This window comes from Penicillium psychrosexuale (genome assembly GCF_028828465.1).
Source record: "Penicillium psychrosexuale strain IBT 29551 chromosome Unknown utg000001l, whole genome shotgun sequence".
Classification (NCBI taxonomy): domain Eukaryota; kingdom Fungi; phylum Ascomycota; class Eurotiomycetes; order Eurotiales; family Aspergillaceae; genus Penicillium; species Penicillium psychrosexuale.
The window spans coordinates 844,190-865,079 of NW_026643186.1; the positions used below are offsets into that span (position 1 = coordinate 844,190).

Here is a 20,890-nt window from a genome sequence, read left to right on the forward strand (position 1 = left end):
CCGCTCTTTTCTGCCAACCCCTCCATATCCTCCACATCCTCCCACCCTTCTCCCACCTTTTTACTTCGATTCCATTCTCAATTCTCTTTAATTTCTCATTAATTATATCACAATGGCTGCTGCTCAAGGCTACCCTCTTCTGTGTCTGGAGAACCCTCTCCTCGGTATGTGAAGGATCATCTGGGCATGTTTATAAAATGCTGACTTGCTTGCAATAGACATCCAGGCTCGTGGGTATGGATGAACCTGAAGTAAAATGGTGCTGAGTTCTAAATGCTGATATGTCTTAGCGATGCCGCTCTCCTAGAGAAGTATGATCTGAAGCCCAATGATGCTATCCTCGCCGAGGAGAAGCACATGGGTATCTACGAGGACCTGCTTGCCCGCGATGCCAAGCTGATCCCCGGTGGTGCTGCCCAGAACACCGCTCGTGGTGCCCAGGTATGGATTAAAACACTCTCGTGATCTCCATGATTGATATTGACAATTTTCTCAGTACATGCTCCCTGAGAACTCCGTTGTCTACATCGGTTGTATCGGTAAGGACAAGTACGGTGAGATCCTCAAGAAGACTTGCGAGGAGGCCGGTGTCCACACCGAGTACCGTATCGACGAGACCCAGCCCACCGGTAAGTGTGGTGTTGTCATCACTGGCCACGACCGCAGCATGTGCACCCACCTCGCTGCTGCCAACGAGTACAAGCTTGAGCACCTCAAGCAGCCCGAGGTTTGGTCTCTGGTCGAGAAGGCCCAGCATTACTACGTCGGTGGCTACCACCTGACTGTCTGTGTTCCCGCCATCCTTGCCCTTGGTGAGGAGGCTGCCGCTAAGAACAAGGTATGTCGTTTGCATTCTACTGCATTGGACCTTTTTTCTGATCTATTTATTTTCGTCAGACCTTCATGCTGTCTCTCTCTGCTCCTTTCATCGCCCAGTTCTTTAAGGACCAGCTAGATAGCGTCCTGCCCTACACTGACTACACCTTCTGCAACGAGACTGAGGCCATTGCCTACTCCGAGGGCCACCAGTGGGGCACCGAGGATATCACTGAGATCGCCAAGAAGCTCGCCCAGCTCCCCAAGAAGAACACCCAACGTCCCCGTGTTGCCATTGTCACTCAGGGCACTCTCCCCACCATTGTCGCCATCGGCTCTGCTACCGGTGACGTCGAGGTGAAGGAGTTCAAGGTCCGCGAGATCTCCAAGGAGGCCATCAACGACACCAACGGTGCTGGGTGAGTGATATTGATCTGAACAACCCACATTCATATATACTAACTTGCTGTTCCTTATAGTGATGCCTTCGCCGGTGGTTTCTGCGCTGGTATCGTCGCGGGCAAGTCCCTCGATGACAGCATCGACATGGGCCAGTGGCTCGCCAGCAAGAGCATCCAGGAGCTTGGACCTTCGTGAGTTTCCCCAAAGTAATACATTGCAAGAATACTAGCTAACAACTCTTAACTCACAGCTTCCCCTCCCCCAAGCAGACCTACTCTCGCTCCTAAGCGTTCATAATGTAGGCTACGAAAAAAAGCATAGACTACCAACACCTTCAACATATCTACCAACCTAATTGGAAGGTTTTGTGCGATCCAGTTCAACAACCGGATGAGCACCACTTGACTTTGGATGATTCAACCCTCTATACCCAATTTTTTTCCTTTTCTTAAAACTTCATGACTTCAACGTACTGTCTGAAAAAGCGAACAAAACCCATACTCTTGAGAATCTTGTCTAATTATCTGTGGCTATCCCTGTTACGGCCACTTGATGAATGAAAGTATTTAGGCGATCTACCCTTCTATTATCCATGAGAAAGAGCCCATCCCGTAGATACTATAAGAAGAAGCACGTAAAATGCAAATTTGAATTTCAATTGCCTAACCGACACGATGGCGTCAAGAGGGTAATAGGCCCCGAGCAATCTGCAGGCCCATACTCATTTCAAAGATCACCGTATGTCCGCGCCCTAAAATTCTTCTAACGATAGAAAAGACAAGGCTAAGGTTGATGGGGATAGCGCGGTTCCTGGCCATGTTGCATGAAAAAGAAGAAAAGGCAGAAAACAGAACGAAACAAATGTCTTCTCCAATGGCAGATTGTCCATGTTCATATCCTCGTATTGATCATGTCGTGTGGTTGAACGCACGTATCCGTCCAGACAAAATTGCGAGGAGAGCGAGGACCGAAGAAGTTCCTGCAATTGTGGAAAAAAAGCCATAAGCGTCCTCGCCACCAGAGAACTAGTGCGGGATTTGCCATTTGTGAAACTGGCTAGCAGTAATACAATCTCGTCTGGTCGTTGTAAAGGTGCATACTGCCAGTGTAGGCCTGAACTTGTAGACTCAGCGGCCACAGACAAACACAGTACACGCCAGGATAGTTGGAGGTCGGGTTGCACTGTTCATTATGACAGCTTGCCCGGCTGGTAGTGTAATATGCATATGCACATAGAAGAACTAAAAAAAATGAGAGCTTGGATATTCGAATCAGCCTCCTTGGCCACAGGGTGGGGTTTGACCGACTGCTCCAAGCTGGGTTGCAGGCTTGCGCCCGCCAATCCCGGAGCTGTAGGGAGTTGCCCCAGCGAGGCTGCTGGCGATGAAAGCGTCATTGGCCCATGACTGATGTCCCAGGCTGCTGGACATCGTCTGGCTCGGGAGTTCGAATGCACCGAAGGTCGCTCGGCTATGATCCCAGCCGCTAGCGGTGGGACGAGCATGAGAAATGGATGATGCCCACGGCGTGGGCATGGATCCTACGTCCAGTGAGCTTGAAAACTGGGTCTGAGCCATCAGGTGCTGTCGGAGCATGAGCTCATTTGCTAGCTGATCTTGCGACGGTGGGCGCTCAGAAGGCATGGCATTCCCAGAAGCCATGGGGTGCAGTGGAGCTCGCTGGCCATGTTGTGGACCAAGGCCAGGGGGCGTTCGTGGAGGGGCGGTGTCTCTCAGTGGTGTCCAAATGCTAGGGATGCTGGGAATGGCAGGCCGTGGGGTATATGACTGAGCCGATGTAGACTCAGCTGCATTTATGACTGGTGGACCGAGCCCAGGTGGAGGGGCCATGGGGGTGCTGAGTGGTGGAGAATTTTCGTTCCGGAACGGGTAAGCATTGACATTGGGCGAGACATGCGTAGGTGTCGATATCTCCCCCGAACTCATAAAAGCAAATTGGCCATTGGATGGGGTTTCATACGTGTCCGAGTCAACAAGTCGTTCAACGCCCTCAACGATCTGATGCATGTTGGCGGACATAGATGCCGATGCAGACTGGGAACCGCCGAACAGACTTTGGGCTTCTGCGGCAGAGTATGCATTTTGACCGGCCTGTGGGATATCCTCGCGCTCGATGCTCGCAACCGGAAGTGCATTTTGGCGGCCATGAGGGCTGGAATAGAATTGCGAAGGCAAATCCTCTTCCTGATAGATGAATGTCTTCTTATCTTCACTATCCACAAGAGCTACGGGTATTTTCTAAACGAGGTTAGCAATCTGCTTGTTTGTGTACGGTATCTTGAGAGCTTTTCACATACTCCGTTGACGACCAAGTCGAGTCCATCAATCACGAATTCACGAATTCGATAGAGCATTTCCATGTTGGGGTGACTTCTTTCAATCCCAAGATCGTGCATCCGGGGCTTTGGCTGATCACGACTTCCAACGTATCGGCGAGAAGTGGCATCCTGATCTAGAGGTGCAAAACCAAGACTTTCTTCGTCTTCTTCCAATAGATAATCGACCTCGGGAAGGCTGACCACATCAAACGAGGATGCGAGCAAGCTTAGCGTACCGGCATAAATTTTCCAGAATTCTTTGATTTGGATCGAGAGCGCCGAATCTTTTTCCTCCTTCTGCTCAACCAGAGACTGGCTATTTGTAAGCAGCCAAGAGCTGTAATGGCGAAGCGCGGGCAGGATCCGACGAGCAACCACAGACACCTTGTCTGGGATAGGCATTTCGTCTTTGCTGTTCGGATCTTCAAAAGAAGCAGTCCGTTCGAGTTCGACCAAAAGTATTTGCAGTAAGGTGAAAAATGTCTTCACGTTGATGCGTTGGAAAAAGACGCGTGCTTCCAAGACAGACTCTTCTAAGATAAGTAAGCAGATGTATGAGCAATGATAATGTTTTGAGCTCTTACCAATAGACCGGACCTTAGCAAAATCCTCGGCCGCAATATTGATGAGACAGAACTTTTGAAGTGTCCCCTCTAGTGATCGTTCTCTAATCTCAACTGCTAGTTGACTGAGAACTTCACTCTCTAACTCATCGTGCTCGGGGAAGTCGGTGCCCTTGTAACATTTGGCATGGAGATAAAGAAACCACGAGGTCAAGGCTCTTCCAGGGATACCGGCATCTTCGGGGCGGATCAGCTCTTTCTTAGCCCAAGCACTCATGATTTTTCGAAGTTCAATCTCCAGATTGCCCTTCGCAGTAGGATGAGGTTCTTGGGCTGACAGGGCTCTGTAGAGATGGTAGGTAGCACGAAGATGATTTCCATCCGCGAGAGCGATAATTGCCAATTGGTTCTGAGATGCACCCGAGGCAGGGTTGATCACCGACGCCAAATCATAATAACCGATGGCAGGGCCCCAGTTGCGATCTTTACTGACGAGTTCCGATTCACGATAGCGGGAAAGGTCTCCCAGCCGGATAAGAGTTGCGTGGCAAGACTGGAGAATGAGCTTACGCAGGTCTTTGGAGGGCTTGATCGGAGGTTGGCCGGACAGATCTAAAAACAAACGCGGGTCAGCGTGCCTAGAGACCCGGCGCGCAGCTTGTGTATCTGCCTTACCCTCAAAATTGAACTTGCGCGCGACTCTCTCCAACTCAACAATCCCCCCAAATCGCGACGACAAGTGCTGGATGTATCCCCGGTAAAACCGCTGGCTTGACTTGATGAAATCGAGATAATGACGTTCGAGTTTCCGCCTCTCCACTGGTTTTTTCTTGCCGTGCTCTTCGCGAAACTAATGACAAACAATCACAGTCAGCGAATATATATTTCGCGAAAAGCTTCCGTGGGGTACTCACGCGAATCAACTGCTTGCGAAACCGATTGTTCACTTTCAAGTGCGCATCCCAAAGGCGAGTTTCCACGTCGGCCTCGCGGGAAGCATTGAAGTCGAGGAGGATTGCATTCTGAGAAGAGGTCCGGAACCTATATAGGAAAGAGGTCAGCCATGCGTTGGCGTGCGCGCGGGGCTTGTCACTGACTCGGAGAGGAAATGTTCGAATTCATCGAATGTGCGCCGTTCTTGTGAGAAGCATTGCAGAAGCTCTTTCTCGGCTTCGATCGCAGTCCTGTATCACACCACTGGTCAATGTTCACAATCCAGCCGAAATCGAGGGGAAAGCACTAACTTCCAGGCATCCGTGAACGAGGGCGCCATCAGGAAGTTAGCCCGGGGATCCCGAGCGTCAACCTCGCCGGTCAGATGGCTATGGCTTGGAATATGAACGGCGGAGGAGCCATCAGTATGTGAAAGACATGAAAGCGCACGGTGATGATGTGATTCGAGTTGAGTATGAAAATGCATAAATGCGATCTCGGTCTACCATCCGCGATGATTGGTGTTGCCAAGGCGGGAGGTATCGCGTAACGTATGCTGATTACGGGTTTATTTCATCTCATGAAGACAGCGACATAAGGACAGCGACATGTGCAAGTCAAAGGAAGGTGAAGATGAGGATTGTCTCAATGTATACTAGTGAAGAGGTTTATACCGTCTTTAACAGATCACTGTGCTCCATCCACTACACGCGGAGGGTTATAGCATCCATGGAAAAGACCTAACTAGGTATTTTTGCCGTCCGCCGATTTCTTCAGAATAAGCTTGTTTAACTAGTTCTATTGAGCTTTTTGGTACGAGATGTTGATATCATACTGTTGACGTACTTTCTATAACATTTGCCCGAACCCTCAGGCAAGAGACATCTAAAGAAAAGGAAAAGAACATGATGGAAAGTAAAACACACATTGTTAAGGAATACTACGGATAACTGCTTTGTTTGAATCCTATAGTCTTAGCCTACAAGTAGCTTGCTATGTTGTAGAGTCAATAAGATATCAAATCGCTATATAAACCCTCCGGCGCTCCTCATCAAAATTTATATAAGCCCTTCCCGCCTTTTTCTGCCATCTATCCAGAAAGCTTAAGAAGAGGAAGAAGACATCTTCAAAAGAAAAGCATATAAAAAGACTTCTAAAAAGATTACAAGGCGGAGAGTGGAATAAATTAAGTCTTGCATGGTCGCTGTACTCCCCCGTACGCTCGCCAAGTTGACCTATCAATAATATGCAAGGCGAATTAGACCATGTCGAAACGACCCCGAAGCCGTTCGAGATCTCCATCTCTCGATCAAGACTCAATTTCAGTATCCTCAATCGCAGTGAATACTACGACTCCTCCATCTGAGCGCAACAAGCTCATCGACAGTGATACCAACCTCCTCCCCGAGGTGATGCATTGCTCCTTACCGCCTCACCGCGAGACGCTCTCGTTCACCTCCTACGACGACTACGAGGTCCATTATCTTCAATCCCATGTCAACCGCTGTTCCAAGTGCAGCAAGAACTTCCCCACTGGCCATTTGCTCAACATACACATCGAGGAGAACCATGACCCGCTAGCTGCTGCGCGGCGGGCCCGTGGAGACAAGACTGTAAGCCCTAGCCTGCCTCCTTAACTATACCCCCCACGTTACTAAATCAAACCAAAGTATGGGTGCTTCATCGAAGACTGCGAGCGGAAATGCTCAACCCCGCAGAAACGTCGGCTACATCTTATCGACAAGCACATGTTTCCCCGGGTGAGTTTCAGATCAAAATAGCGCCCCTACGTCACTGACACATTCTACAGAGTTACAACTTCTACATTGTCAATGACGGCATCGATAAGCAAACATCTATGCTGCGACCCATGAACAGCCACAGACGACGTCTCTCAACGTCGTCGGCTCTGGAGGGCAGGTTGCGGCGCCGAAGCTCGGCGTCTCAATCGAACCCACCGACAGCAGCTATCCCTGAAAATAAATCACCAAATGACATGGACATGGACATTGACGAGCTGGAAAAGTCTATGTCGGCTCTGAAGTTCGTGCCTACAAGCGTCATTAGGAATCGCAACAAGGTGGCTGGCAAATAGTCCTGTCTATATATGTTGTGCTCGTTTGGATGTCAATACGCAACCCTTCCTATGAGAGATGATATAATGATCAAAATGGATAAATATATACGAATATACTTTACATACCACTCCTCGAATAGGTAAAGAGGTACTTTGAGAGAATCACTATATGCAAGTTCTAGTAGAAACAAGTTGCTATTGTCCACAACAAACAGTGGTGGGGTATAGACAGCACTAAGCAAATGACGAAGTCATAATACATACACATAGATCAAACAAACATTGAACACAAATAACCTTACTTCCCAGTCCCCCATATACAAAACTCCATGAGACATCATCCAAAAGAGAAACATGTGATCATTAGGATGGCCATTCCAAAGAGGCCATTATTTTTTTTCTTGGCAGAGATGTTAGTTGCATCTTTGCCGGAGATTCTCTGCTCAATGGAACAAAGACCAACCTCCCAAGCGACAGACTTCGAAACACTCAAATTAATATTCCAGAAGATCCGCATACGCATCCAAGCTTGAGCCGACCAAATCAACGATCGCCCAACTAGTATTGCCCTTGAAAGTGCGCGCCCAGACGCGGACAATCGCAACACTAAGCTGCCGCACTTTGTACGGATTCGCCATGAACTCCATATCTGGTGCGCCAGGCGGATCAACAGCCATTTCGGTTTCATCCATCATGCTCTTGATCCACAGGAGCAACTTCCGCTCATGCTCCGACAATCTTTGCTCGGAGTGCGTTGTGGGAATGGCGAGAAGCCAGCGACTGAGAAGGAAGGCGCATTCCAGACTGCAGAGCGAATGCTGAATGCTCCAGAAGAACGAATGTGTCCGAGCCACAAAGTCAATTCCCAGTCGAACTGGGATTGAAAGAGCATGGGCTGAGTGAAGAAGCGCCATGATCAGCCGTGGGCTACGTGCGATAGCAGGGGACTCGTTCAGAGCTGATGCAATTTGGACTGGATCTTGTGTGATGAGGTGACGGCAGGGACCTAAGTCAACATGTAAACGGATGTAGGCGAGCCCCAACAGAGCTGTGGAGGTGAATGCAATTGGGCCGGCCGGATTTTGGGGATCGATGCTGGATTCGGGTGTGCGCTTCCATAAAGCCTTCCACGCGCCTAACGAATTGTCTAGTACGTTCAAATCGTCCGGTCTCAAACTAGTGCCCTGCATATGAGGCGCGGAAAGACAGAGCTGTCGAGCAAAGAAAATTTGTTGGATAATGGCGTGGATGAGGACATAGTTTCCAAGGGGGGATATAGGTGCCGACGGAGTTGACATGGATGACTTGAGGAAGAGTCTGGCAAAGGCCTCTTGGAAAGGCACATCTGATCCCTGCCTGGCACGATAAACGCGGCGCCATTGTGCGGAATTGGTCACTTTCCAGAGTTCGTGGGAACACGGCATGATTAACTTCAACTCCGCGTTCAAGATCAGAGGAGGTATGTTATACATGATCGAGTGGAGGTTGAAGAAACAGTATACAATAAGCTTTGTACGTCTGTTACCTTCTCTCCGTACCCACTCCTCCCAGTTGGTAGGTTCTGAGGTGGAAGGTGATTCAGACAAGCCATGTTCACGCACAAGCCTGGCCAAAGTACTCTGAAGCGAGAGAATCTCCCGCAAGAGTTCTGGATGTCGTTCCCAGGACGCGAACACAGTCAGCAGCAAAAAAGTTCGAATCACTTCCATATGAGCATCTGAGTCATCTAGCGTGTATATCGATGGGTTGAGTGGTGGATTTGGCATTTGCTGATGATGTTGGAAAGGGCTGCCCGCCGTGTTAGAAATCATGGATGAACCACGAGAGGTAGGAAACCCTGATGATGGGGATATATAGTTCCATGACGGCTGAAGCACTTGCTTGCTGTCTCGTCGACGGAGTCGCTCCAATAAAATCGCTTTAGCTGCATGGAAAAGGTCGATACCCCGGCTGTTCTCAAACCGATAGTGTGAACCAGCAGCTGCCAGCGCTAGCGTAAGTTCAGGGGAAGATTTAGCAACCGATAGCGTAGGGACATGTATAAAAGGAAGATGCTCGTTCAATCCGTTGATATACCCGGCGAAGAACCGTGATAGGGCATGCCGCGATGGCGGAACAAATCCTTTCGGGAGAACATATGAAAACTCTTCAAGTTTCGAAATGAACGATTGGCGATCTGAATTAGAGATATCCCATGCAGGTCGTGTACTCTCGTCGGAAAGACCGATACGGTCATCCATTTCGTGAGATTCCGGTTGCAGTGATGGCAGCCGGGATCCAAAATTCGAGAAAGACGGGGGATCTTCCGCGGGACCCCGCGGGTCATTCATGATATCCCCGCCAAGTCGTGATGGCATCGGCTCACGGGGCGGTTTCGAATCGATTGTCATACTCGGCGGTAGCATAGGCTCCTCGACCGACGAGAACACGCCCGAGTCCCAATCAGACGACAAACCCACACTTTCCAGGAAAACCGTAAAATCCTGGACAGGGTCCCCAAGATCCGTGAGATCAAGAATCGAAGGCTCTACACCATAACTATCGGCAATTGCCCTCTCCTGGACATGAGGAAGTTGTTGTGATGTAGGAGTGGTTGTGTGTTGTGGTTTTCTCATGGACTCTAGGCTTTCCTGTTGACCCTCCAAAGCGACATGGCTTGCGGCATGAGATAAAAGATTCAAATCATATCCCCATGAGGGATTAAAGTGAGGTGTATCTATAATCGATGGAGTCTGGACCTGGACTTCAGGTGGTGGAGGAGGCACTTGGGTGTGGACAGGGATGGCATCTGCAAGCTCTAACATGCGCGACTCATGATGGGCGGGTTGGATGAGGTTGGACTGAATTGGTATTTCATGGTTGTTCTCGTGACCATTCTGAACCCGATGTTCTCGACTGGCTGCACTTTCAGCAGGGTGGACTAATCGCTCATGTCGCACTAGAAGGTCACTGGAAAATTTATATTTGATAAGCGATTGGCATTCTATTCCGGGGATTGAGCGCAATATAAGCCTACCTCCGAGCAAATGATTTGGAGCAAATGTCACATGAAAAGGGTTTCTCTTTTGTGTCTGTTGTCCTACATTAGACGAATTCCAAGAAGCCGGGAGCAAGAGGGGGTTACTCAACGGGTGCGGAGATGGCGTTGGAGATGTTCTAAGCGAGCAAAAGACCGACTGCAATATTCACACGACAGGGACTTCCGATGAGTCACAGCTTTCTTTTTAGATTTGGCTGATTTTTCGTCCTCCATTGTTTTTGGAGTTTTGGGGTGGAATGGGGGAGCGCACTAGGGAGGGGAAGAATTTGAGGCCGGGCTGTTTGAGCGGGGAAAATGGGCTAAAACCCCCACAGTGAGGGGACGGTCACGTGTTATCGAACTATATGGGCTCAAGGATACAAGCACATGAGATTGTTATTTTTCATTCTACATATGTGAAGGGCCGATCCTCTTGCTCTACGGTGTGGAAGGTGTTGGGAATGAGCCTAGTGTTTGATGCTGATACCCAGGCCGGGTATGCATGCGCTCGGGTCTCCACTGGTGCGGAGAGCCTTACTCGATTGAAAATTGTCCGGTATAGATAGGGTAGGCCGGAAAGTATGTTGTACACCTGAAGCATTGGCGGGGTAGACATTATGGCTATAGCAACCTTGGTTTGTAGACTATAGGTGAAGGTTATAGGGCTCCCGTCTAAATGCCCTATCTATGAAGTATGAAGTAGTAGTAGATAGAAAAGGACGAAAGAAAATACAATGGTTCACAAAAACGGTGGCTCTTATGTTCTATAGCAGCTAGATAGAACAGATATATATACTCCGTACTCTATATATCAATGAAACGAATGGGAGGCCAGAAACCGCCGTCTTTGACACCTTTTTAAGCCTACCACTCACCATCCACGGCCTTAGCATCATTCGTTTCTACCGCCATAGTTCTCACCGTCATATCCCGTTGGTAACTAGTGGTCTTACCCAAAATAAGTGATATGTTCGCTGAACGCGAGCCGCCTTATGCGATAAAAAGCTTAAGAAGCACGAGGAGCCAATCAAAATCAAAGCCCTAATAGAAACCACAAAGTGTAGCCTGAGAAGAATTGGTTCGGCACGTTCGGAGAGAAGTTCTTTGGTCCTCCCCTTGTTTCAAATATACTAATTCGTAAAATATAGATCACTACTCCGTACTACTACGGCAAAGGAAAAAATAAGAACATATCTTAGTGGGGGCTCGTGTGTCTCACCTTTCCGTTTTAGTACCTTATCGCCGATATTGGGCTTAAAGGGAGGGAAATTTGTGGAACTGATCTAAGAAACAGCCAATCTGAAAGTTGAGGTGATCTCTATCTGAAACTTTGTCTGAGCTGGCCAAAAGGATGTGGTACTAGCTCCAGCTCGTCTATAGTGTTCATCTCACTGAATATATCGGCAAAAACAACCTCTAGAGACCGGCAATCTATAGCGTTAGGCAAGGGGGTGGAGAGCTATGTGTATGTATAATCTACAGCTCATAACCTTATCAAAGTCGTAAAAGTCTCTGAGTGCTAGGCTGTACATCGTATATATTCTGAAAGCAGGGAAAATGCCAGTGTAATAGACTTATATATCGTTAAACGAACCAACTAATATATATAGCAGGGCGCCTAATTATACGTGTTGCTTCATGGCTGCAAGCGCAGGTGAAGTCATCAAAGCAGCTATTATGTATAGCCAAGCCCCGCTAAGTAGCCCAAGGCGTATTTTTTGGATGAACACCGAAAGGTACTAGCATGAGACAGCTCAGAGATAGAAACGCGTGGAGGAGAACATCGGGCCTAGCTTTCCCCCCTTGATACGGGCTGCATGTACCACCTTAGTCAGAGAACTCCCGGTGTTCCAGCCCTGGAGGTTTCATATTCCAAACTCCAACCCGAAACTCCATCTCTTGAGCCTTTGACTTCCTCCCGATTTTTATCCCTGTCAACCACCTTCTCGTTCCCAAGTGGGGAGTTGTGATCTCGATAACCCGATCCAGACCACCTAACCCCGGTCTAGCCCCTCAAAAAAGCCAGACGGTAAGTTGCATCGGTGAGGTCCCTCATTTCGATTTCGCCTGCTGTGCTGGAATCACCATTGTTTTACCCTGGTCGGTGTCTTTCAATATTCACTGTGGTTGTCTCTGCTGTGTCGTTCACTCTCCCGACCCCTCAGCAACCCCCCCGCCGGGGCGAGTGAGAATCAAAACCACCTGGAACATGCGGCTAACTGAATATCAGGAAACCGAGGTTATGTGTTGACCGACGCCTTATCTTTATTCGGATACCCCGTTCGACCTGACAGGAAGGACCCCGAGAGTGAAGGAAAGAACGCTGTGCCGATCAATCGCAGGCGATTAGCACGTGAACCCGACGAGTCATTCGCTTGACCTGCCCAGGTGGCTTAGCCATGTTGGCTCCTAAGCAGTATTCTGCACCTACGGGTGTATCTGCGTCGCAATCATCGACCGCATACCACACAAATTCGTCCCAAAGACCGGCGACGGCTACAAGAGCTCAGGATGGGGTGGGGTTTGTCAGCCCAACAAGGTCAGAGCTTTCCGAGGGGTTAGACGAGCTTGCATCGGTCCGGTATGGCTTTTGAGAAATTATCCGAGATGCCGCAGTGATTCTGACCATCGATAGGGCCTGGGATGAGAGACGAGTGGTCGCATGGCTTCATAGCATCAAATGTGGGCAATATGAGTCGATATTTAGAGGTACGCATACGCACGGCCGTCCTGACTTTACACCCAGGATGTCACTAATGATTTACAGCCAACAATTTCAATGGGGATAATTTACTCGAATGCGACCAAAAGATCCTGCAAGAGATGGGCATCAAGAAGGTGGGCGACCGGGTGCGCATCTTCATCGCTATCAAGCAACTCAGAAACAAATCCGGAGCAACGTCACGACAGAAAAATATGGTGGGTTGTGTGGCATCAAATCGGCCGCTCTTCTACTTTATGCTGATCTTCGATACAGAATACCTTGGCTGCGCTCGAAGCCACGGCGCTTTCGAATTCTTCCCGCTATACTCATTCCCGGCTACCATACCGACGCACATCTCAGCTGGCTGATGATGGTTATCTGAACAGCAAATCGCTGTCTCAGCCTGCGTCGCCACCTGCCGGTGACGCCGAAAGAGGCACATGGCGCAAGGACTATCTTAATCATCCATCTTCGGGTGGCTCAAGTTCTGGCCGAAATCCCCCTACTCCGAACGAAGGTCGACGGAGCTCCCATCCTCGAAACCCTAGTCTTGACGGTCTCACGATGGGCCCCCTCCCGTCAAACTCCCCTGTCATCCGTGTTATCCACACCGGTGGACAAACCAAGGTCTTGGATATTCGGAACTGCAGAACACCAGATGAAGTTATTTTGTGTGTTTTGAAGAAACTACAGCTTCCTGAACACCAATACAGAAATTATTGTTTCTATGTATTGGACGGACTGGACCCAGACCTGTCAAATTGCCGGAAGCTCACCGAATCGGAGCTCATGGAGATTTGCGATGGCTACAACAAGTCCGAGCGAGGTCGCTTGATTCTACGGAAGATTCATGCTGGGGAGCCCGATGAAGACGAGCTTCGCCGTGCATCCCAGCTTGCATATGATGAGAGCCAGGCCACCCACCAGCACGCTCTGAGTAATTCCAACCAGCGCCAGAAACACAAGATCCAGCAACTTACCGGCGAATCTTGGCACAATATCAAGCAGCCGCTTTCTCCGCTGGGCCCTCGACACCGCCCATCCAACTCCAGTGTTGATGAATCGCAAGGTCCGAACAGTGAACGCAATCCAGTGGCTAAACTCCGTTCGTTCTTCGGACAGAGACCTCCAAGTGAGATGATTATTCACGAATTACAATCATTCTTCCCCAGTCATGACCGAGAAAACATCGAGAAGACCATGCGCAGATCTCAACGTTTGAGTCGTGCCGCCAGTCGTATGAGTGTTATGAGCAACTATAGCGTTGCATCAAGTATGAAAGATGCCCCTCCCCTACCGCCATTGCCCCATTTACCTCCAATTCCCAGCATTGCCGATGCATGGCTCCATGGCCCTGGAGTGGCACAGGCAGTACGAATCCCGCGACCCATTTCAGTTTCCAAGTTCAACCTACCTCAATCCTCATATCGGGATTCTATAGCATCTAGTTCCCTTCAGCCACTCCAAGAAGAGTCACCCACTGAGCCCAACCGAAAATCCTATGTCTCCTTTGAGAGTGGCTCCGACGACGCGAATCAATCGCGGCAATCGCGCCAGAGCTTTGAGAGTCTCAGTGTTGTGGCCACAGATGGCGGTTCCTTTAACGATCGCATGAGCATGATTGTAGCCGAGGATGGCGAAGAAGAGGATGATGGCCTTGTGGACTTCCTGGCTGGAAATAACTTTGCACCAAAGAACTGGATGAAGGGATCTCTGATCGGCGAGGGTTCTTTCGGAAGCGTTTACCTAGCTCTTCATGCTATTACTGGAGAGCTTATGGCTGTTAAGCAGGTTGAAATCCCATCTGCTACAAAGGGCACAGAGTTCGACCAGCGGAAGAATCTCATGGTCAATGCTCTTAAGCATGAGATCGAGCTGTTGCAAGGCATGTCCCACCCGAACATTGTGCAATATCTTGGCACCGTCGCCGATGACCAGTATCTCAACATTTTCCTGGAGTATGTGCCGGGTGGGTCTATTGCTACAATGCTGAAGCAGTACAACACCTTCCAAGAACCCCTTGTCAAGAACTTTGTTCGACAAATCTTGGCCGGTCTATCATACCTCCACGGCCGGGATATCATCCACCGTGATATCAAGGGTGCCAACATTCTAGTTGACAACAAGGGCGGTGTTAAGATCTCCGATTTCGGTATCTCCAAGCGTGTCGAAGCATCCCACCTCCTCGGCGCCCGCGCCAGTGGCGGCGCTGGTGCCAATATCCACCGCACATCCCTCCAGGGAAGTGTGTACTGGATGGCACCCGAAGTCGTGCGACAGACCGCGCACACCAAAAAAGCCGATATTTGGAGTTTAGGCTGTCTCGTTGTCGAGATGTTCATTGGCGCCCACCCCTTCCCGGACTGCAGCCAGCTGCAAGCCATTTTCGCTATCGGCAGCAACAAGGCTCGCCCCCCTGCTCCAGACAATGTGAGCCAGGAGGCTGTGGATTTCCTCGACATGACTTTCCACCTGGACTACGAGCAGCGGCCTACTGCTGATGAATTGCTCCAGTGCGCGTTCCTGTCCACACCTATCCCATAATTAGCGGTAGCCGCGGTTTCCTTTCCCTTTCGTCTCTTCTGTGTCTTCTCGATGCATGTATGTAATATGATGTTACGTATAATGGTGACATTCCCTTTATCGACCGATTATCTGGGTCATGGGTTCTTTCTCGGTATTATAGTTGATGCAACTGAGCAAAGACTCCTCTTGTCACTTTCCAATCATCCTGTGCTGTGTGCTGTTGTTCGCTGTAAATGTAGATTGAATTTAAGCCATAGTACACGATTCCAAAAATCACAACGACCATTATGCAGGTCTTCTCTAAAGTTACATGCTGGATATCACAAGACTATCCAAAAGGAGATATAATAAAATACCAAAAGTAGTCGATTTAGTTCACGATCTTGCCGTAGAAAGGAATACCCATGGCACTCAACAGAAGTCGTGCATCCTTGTCGGTTTTGGCGGTAGTGTGGAGAGTGATGTGGCAACCAGGGATCATTTTAGGAGGATACCTACGAAGCAGGGTTAGCCTTGATACGACAATAGAAACATATAATGGAGAACACTTACATATCGTAGTTGATCTCAAGCTCCGGGAACAGAGCAACATTCTCCGGGATCAGACCGAAAGTAATGTTACCGCTGCTATCACCACTGGACCCCTTGACACCCTCCCAATCCTTGATACGAGGCAAGACGACATCAACCAGCTTACCAAAGAAGTGGTACATGTTCTCGCCATACAGCTCCGCCTTAACGGCGACGGAGTCACGGTTCGCCGCAATACCCCAGGGAGCAACGTTAGACTTGGACTTGAAAGTCTGAACGCGCACATTGGAGATGGCCTGAATGGCAATACCAGCGACGTGCAGCCAAGACGAGTTCCGCTCAGCCGCGGCGTTCTTGACATAGCTGTGGATTGTGATGCGCTCGATTTCCGGGATGTTGTTGAACTTGATCGGCTTGCGGAGCAGGCGCAGGACGTCGCCGCCACGGGGGCCGCGGAGGACACGGTTCTTGTGGTATGGCGAGCTGTCATCCCACTCGCGGAGACGGGCCGATTTCGGCGGCGGCTTAAAGCCTGGTGGCGTGTGCACGTAGCACAGGGTCATGATGTCGGGGGAGACGGTTGAGTCGAAGGTCTGCTCTGCTCGGGGCGCGGAGAATGGGCCTGGCACGAACAGCCGGGAGGAAGGGTCGGATGGTGGCGGCGGTTGGTGAGGGTGGAGGGGACCACGGTTGTATTTGGGGGAGCGGAATTGGTATCTGTGATGAAAGGGTCGGGGTCAATTATTGTTCATTGAGTGTGTTCGATGTTATTTTCATGTCTGCAGATGCGCATGACCGGAGATGTAGTCGGAGTGCTCTTACCGGCCTCGGGGAAGCTGGGTCTTGCGAGCGGCTGCTCGTGCAAGCGGGTCGAATGATGCTGCTGCGCTGTCTGGGACAGGTGTTGACAGAGACGACGCCGTTTCCAGCTCGGTTAGGTGGTCCGACAGACGCCTGGCTGGGGCTTCATCGGAGACATTGCGGCGCGATAAAAAGCCTTGAGGGCGAATTGATGGCACTGAGGCCCGGGGCAATGCCCTTGTTAGGTATCTGCACGGCTCTTTGGCAGCCATTCTGTGAAAAATGGGGTGTGATGGATTGGGGATAAGCCCGGGCCATTACCAAAAATTGTTCGCGCAGATAATCCCGTCACGTGAGGACTGGATAATAACGCCTTACAAAACAGGCACTATATCCACCTCCAACTAGTTAACTAGTTACTCCGTAACTCATCCATGGATACGTACCTGATCGTCAATTATTGCTCGGCTGAAGTCTTCTTCGTATGGAACTGTCCAATTTCAATTTTAGGATAGATGTGATTATATACGCGAAGACTTGACCAAATCCAATGACTAAACATAGGGCTTGTTCCAAGTTATTTACCGCATCTACTACAGCAAAAAAGATAATTGTTGGGATATATTCCTTGTATGCATGAAGTTGGCTAGAAAATCCTACTCAATCCTCAAGGAGTGGTGAGTGGGCAAGCAATCTTTGCCTACTTAGGGTCCTGACTCCTCGCTGGACGGCTATTCAAAGGAGCAGGTTTGGCAGTATGAATGATAATGCAATATCTACACCTATCCATGGATGGAAATACAGGTATGGTTTACGCAATTATAAAGCGAGAGACAACAACTGCACTATAAGGACAAGACCAGGAGCTTATAGGGCTCTATAACTATATAAGAACACAGCCCTACGATATACTATGTCCATACCTGCCTTTTAACATGGATATTCTACGCTATACTCCGTATATTTTGTCATACCACTAAATTAGACATTTATATAGTTGTAATAGTTTCATTCTAGAAGAATCTGAATCTGACGTCGACTAGACGAACATGTCACCGACCAAGACAATCTTTGCGGTTTGCTAGGATGAAGTGGTATATGAGTCTCTTGTCATTTCTCATGAATCTTCCTACACATACATAGGTATGCACTTATATACTTCATATCTCCAAATGTTCTGGAAGTTCCTTGTCACCGCCCACACCCGGACTTAGGCGGTGGAGAGCTTTCCAAGGTTAGGGCAGCAAAAGGTCGATCTCCGGCTTAGGTTCTCTGTTCCCGCTCTGCCCCGCAGATCACTTAGAGGTTCGTCCATCGACTTCAAATCCTTCGAGACTATTTTACTTCTTTTCGTTCGTTTTGAAAGAGCTCTACTTATGATGCATTATACATGCGTTTCCCCCAAATCCTGCAGCCTTGACTAAGTTGTGAGCTAGTTTACGGAACACCGGTCTCATGATCCCCCGCATGTCTCCATGGGATTTTCGTTTCGATCTTTAAACTCTGCTCTTAAGAGTATTTTCTCTTTCCTTATCCGTGATAATGAGTGGAATTCATCGGTTCCTGACACGTCGCGATCGGCACAATAAGTTGAACAAGCAAAGCAAAGAAGAGGTATGCTAAGAACGCTTTGATGCCTAAACACAAGATCTTTGGCTAATGTTCTGTACTTCCTAGGCATCCCATATCCTCTCACGTCCTCTGTTCCATGGAATCTTCAAGTCGGAGACTTCACTGGCAGATAATCACGATCATCAGAAGAAGGTATGGCTAAGCACAACGGTCAGCCTGCACCTGTCTAATGTTGCAAATTCACATCTAGGTCAAAGCCCTTGCTCAACGAATTAAACAACTGGGAATCACTGCCTTACAGGAAGATCACATTAGTTATGCATTGCAAGCTACACAAGGCGATACAGAGAAGGCATTCGGCCTGCTACTTCTACTAGAGGACTCAATTGAGGGCATCATCAGGAATTACACACCCAACACCAAGCTCCTAGGTGCAGAGAATCGCCAAGGCGTCACATGCTACCTAGATGCATTGTTGTTCGCCATGTTTGCCCGTCTCGATTGTTTTGAAGCCATTCTATACAAATCGTTTAATGATGAGCCTCGTCGAAAGCTTGTGATCCTTCTAAGGCTATGGGTGAATCTGCTACGATCGGGGAAGCTTATCACCACAGATATGGTTAGTTTAACACTTGGGATTGTGCTCATATCTGGTATTGACTAGTGGTTTCAGACAAAACACCTACAGGATGCCCTAGCAGAATGTGGCTGGGAAGATGCGGCCAAACTTCAGCAACAGGATGCTTCGGAAGCATTCACTTTCATCACCGGAAAGTTAGAGCTGCCGCTTCTGACATTGAAGATGGATATTTTTCATACTGGAAAGGAGGATGCAAGTGATGACCATAAGTTCATCAATGAGAGGCTTCTCGAGGTTGCCATCCCGCCCGAGCCAACCGATGGACATTCACTCACGCTAGAAGACTGTCTGGAAGCTTATTTCAATAACATCATTGAAGTCAAACGACACATGGAACGACGCAACACCGCGAGAGATTCAATGGATTCACTCTCCATATCCAAGGGGTCCACTTCACATGTTGAAATAGTGGAGGTTGAGAGCACACCCACTATGTCTCCCGTTCAATCAACTACGTCGCGGGTCGAAAAGCCAACCCCCTGGTCATCGTTTGATGAGTTCACTGAATCCCTCGCGGCATCTCGGGTACCTGGTCGAAATGGTAGTATTGTTCGAGAGCGGTTCTTTCCGGATAGTGATCCTACAAAGACAGATCCGAATCCGGAGAAAGTTACCAGTGCAGATCAAGATACTACTGGAGATACGCAACAGCGAAGGGGTTCATACAAGAAAGAGGTAATGATGCCTGCGTGGCAATTCTTCAGTTTGATACGTAAGTCATCTTTCGTCCTGTTCTTGAAGTTTTGCATGAACTGACCTAATCTTGCTTAGCATGGTATACCGATAATACGCCAACAAACGATGCGCAAGTTGCAGCACACTTTTCCACAAAACGGCCCATTCTTGGGATGTGCCTAAAACGCTATTCCTTCTTGCCAAATGGGAGGGCAGTCAGACTCAATACACACATTGATATCCCAACTGAGATCGGCCTGCCTCACTTCATCCAAGACGACAACATGGATGCGAATGCTCCTATTTATGGGAGCTTTAAACTATCTTTGCAGGCTCTGGTTTGCCATAGGGGGAACTCGGTTGACTCGGGACATTACATTTCCATTGTTCGAGGCACCAGTTGCCCCAACTCTGCCACAGGCCCGGAATCCTCGGAGACATCAAAACACTGGATGCGGTTCGATGATCTCGCCGCAGAACGAGTGACGCTGGTTGACATTGATCAAGCATTGAAGACCGAGTCTCCCTATCTTCTGTTCTACCAAATTCTTCCGATCGGCGCAGACCCAGCTGCGCCCAACATTCCGAACCCACCATCATCTCGGGCGTCAGACGGCAGTACACTAGGCGACCAAACAGATTTCAGCATGGAAGACTTTTCTTCTGACCGACCAAGTGTTGAGGTCACAGGGCCAGGCGAGAATAATGCGCCAACATTAGCCAGTATCGCAAGGCGACCTAGCATGGCATTCTCAGAAATCAGTAACCCAGCTGGTCTTCAGCCGCGCTCTATTCCATCCTCATCGCCCAGGCTAGCACCGACGGAAGAAGGAAGCCCAAAGGATAACCCAAAGGATAGCACAAAGGGTGGATCTCGATCGACCAGGGGTAGCCCCGGAAGCCGTGCCGGCAGCCAAACGAGTGAAAACAGAATCAGTGCCACTTTTTCACGCTTTGCTGAACGGCTTAGTCGGGATAAGATTAGCAACGACGGATTTACTGAAGAAAATGGAGAGGATGAGTCCGCATTGGAGATTGATGACACTGTGGACGATACGAAACTCGGACATGAGCACAAGGAGAAGCGTGGAAGAGGCCGAACGAAGGATCGCGAGAGGAATAAAGGGAAGGCCAAGGAGAAATCCAAGGAGAAGAACAGGAAAATAGATCGGGAATGTGTAGTGATGTGAGGGTGATGCGAGGATTTCCTTTTTTTTTGTGTTGAGATACCCAGTCCACAGTCTAGATGTTGCATGTTTCAGCAACGATGATACCCTATGATACATGAGCGGA

The 20,890-nt window shown here is 49.1% G+C and overlaps 7 protein-coding genes across 7 annotated transcripts; 4 read left to right on the top strand and 3 right to left on the bottom strand.

The window, feature by feature from the left end:
* Positions 1 to 112: 112 nt before the first annotated feature.
* On the top strand, positions 113 to 1,505 carry N7518_000309 (adenosine kinase; the record flags this gene model as incomplete). Its single annotated transcript, XM_057181237.1, has 7 exons — positions 113 to 164; positions 219 to 234; positions 291 to 441; positions 497 to 838; positions 898 to 1,235; positions 1,296 to 1,409; positions 1,469 to 1,505. 7 exons carry the CDS (start codon positions 113 to 115, stop codon positions 1,503 to 1,505), a joined length of 1,050 nt encoding a protein of 349 aa, XP_057046587.1.
* A 984-nt stretch (positions 1,506 to 2,489) lies between these two features.
* On the bottom strand, positions 2,490 to 5,539 carry N7518_000310 (uncharacterized protein; the record flags this gene model as incomplete). The annotated part of the gene is made up of 6 exons (XM_057181238.1): positions 2,490 to 3,476; positions 3,536 to 4,089; positions 4,141 to 4,969; positions 5,034 to 5,160; positions 5,217 to 5,303; positions 5,364 to 5,539. 6 exons carry the CDS (start codon positions 5,537 to 5,539, stop codon positions 2,490 to 2,492), a joined length of 2,760 nt encoding a protein of 919 aa, XP_057046588.1.
* Positions 5,540 to 6,317: 778 nt separating this feature from the next.
* N7518_000311 (uncharacterized protein) lies at positions 6,318 to 7,147 on the top strand (the record flags this gene model as incomplete). The annotated part of the gene is made up of 3 exons (XM_057181239.1): positions 6,318 to 6,665; positions 6,723 to 6,812; positions 6,863 to 7,147. The coding sequence occupies 3 exons, from the start codon at positions 6,318 to 6,320 to the stop codon at positions 7,145 to 7,147; spliced, it is 723 nt and encodes a 240-aa protein (XP_057046589.1).
* Positions 7,148 to 7,623: 476 nt separating this feature from the next.
* On the bottom strand, positions 7,624 to 10,382 carry N7518_000312 (transcriptional regulator family: C2H2 zinc finger and Fungal Specific TF; the record flags this gene model as incomplete). The annotated part of the gene is made up of 2 exons (XM_057181240.1): positions 7,624 to 10,208; positions 10,259 to 10,382. The coding sequence occupies 2 exons, from the start codon at positions 10,380 to 10,382 to the stop codon at positions 7,624 to 7,626; spliced, it is 2,709 nt and encodes a 902-aa protein (XP_057046590.1).
* Positions 10,383 to 12,547: 2,165 nt separating this feature from the next.
* Positions 12,548 to 15,396, top strand: N7518_000313 (STE11 family mitogen-activated protein kinase kinase kinase; the record flags this gene model as incomplete). Its single annotated transcript, XM_057181241.1, has 4 exons — positions 12,548 to 12,729; positions 12,784 to 12,857; positions 12,916 to 13,067; positions 13,126 to 15,396. 4 exons carry the CDS (start codon positions 12,548 to 12,550, stop codon positions 15,394 to 15,396), a joined length of 2,679 nt encoding a protein of 892 aa, XP_057046591.1.
* A 352-nt stretch (positions 15,397 to 15,748) lies between these two features.
* Positions 15,749 to 16,982, bottom strand: N7518_000314 (mitochondrial 54S ribosomal protein uL5m; the record flags this gene model as incomplete). The annotated part of the gene is made up of 3 exons (XM_057181242.1): positions 15,749 to 15,872; positions 15,931 to 16,626; positions 16,732 to 16,982. The coding sequence occupies 3 exons, from the start codon at positions 16,980 to 16,982 to the stop codon at positions 15,749 to 15,751; spliced, it is 1,071 nt and encodes a 356-aa protein (XP_057046592.1).
* A 1,270-nt stretch (positions 16,983 to 18,252) lies between these two features.
* N7518_000315 (ubiquitin C-terminal hydrolase family protein) lies at positions 18,253 to 20,787 on the top strand (the record flags this gene model as incomplete). The annotated part of the gene is made up of 5 exons (XM_057181243.1): positions 18,253 to 18,324; positions 18,388 to 18,474; positions 18,533 to 18,901; positions 18,956 to 19,634; positions 19,694 to 20,787. The coding sequence occupies 5 exons, from the start codon at positions 18,253 to 18,255 to the stop codon at positions 20,785 to 20,787; spliced, it is 2,301 nt and encodes a 766-aa protein (XP_057046593.1).
* Between the last annotated feature and the right edge of the window lie 103 nt (positions 20,788 to 20,890).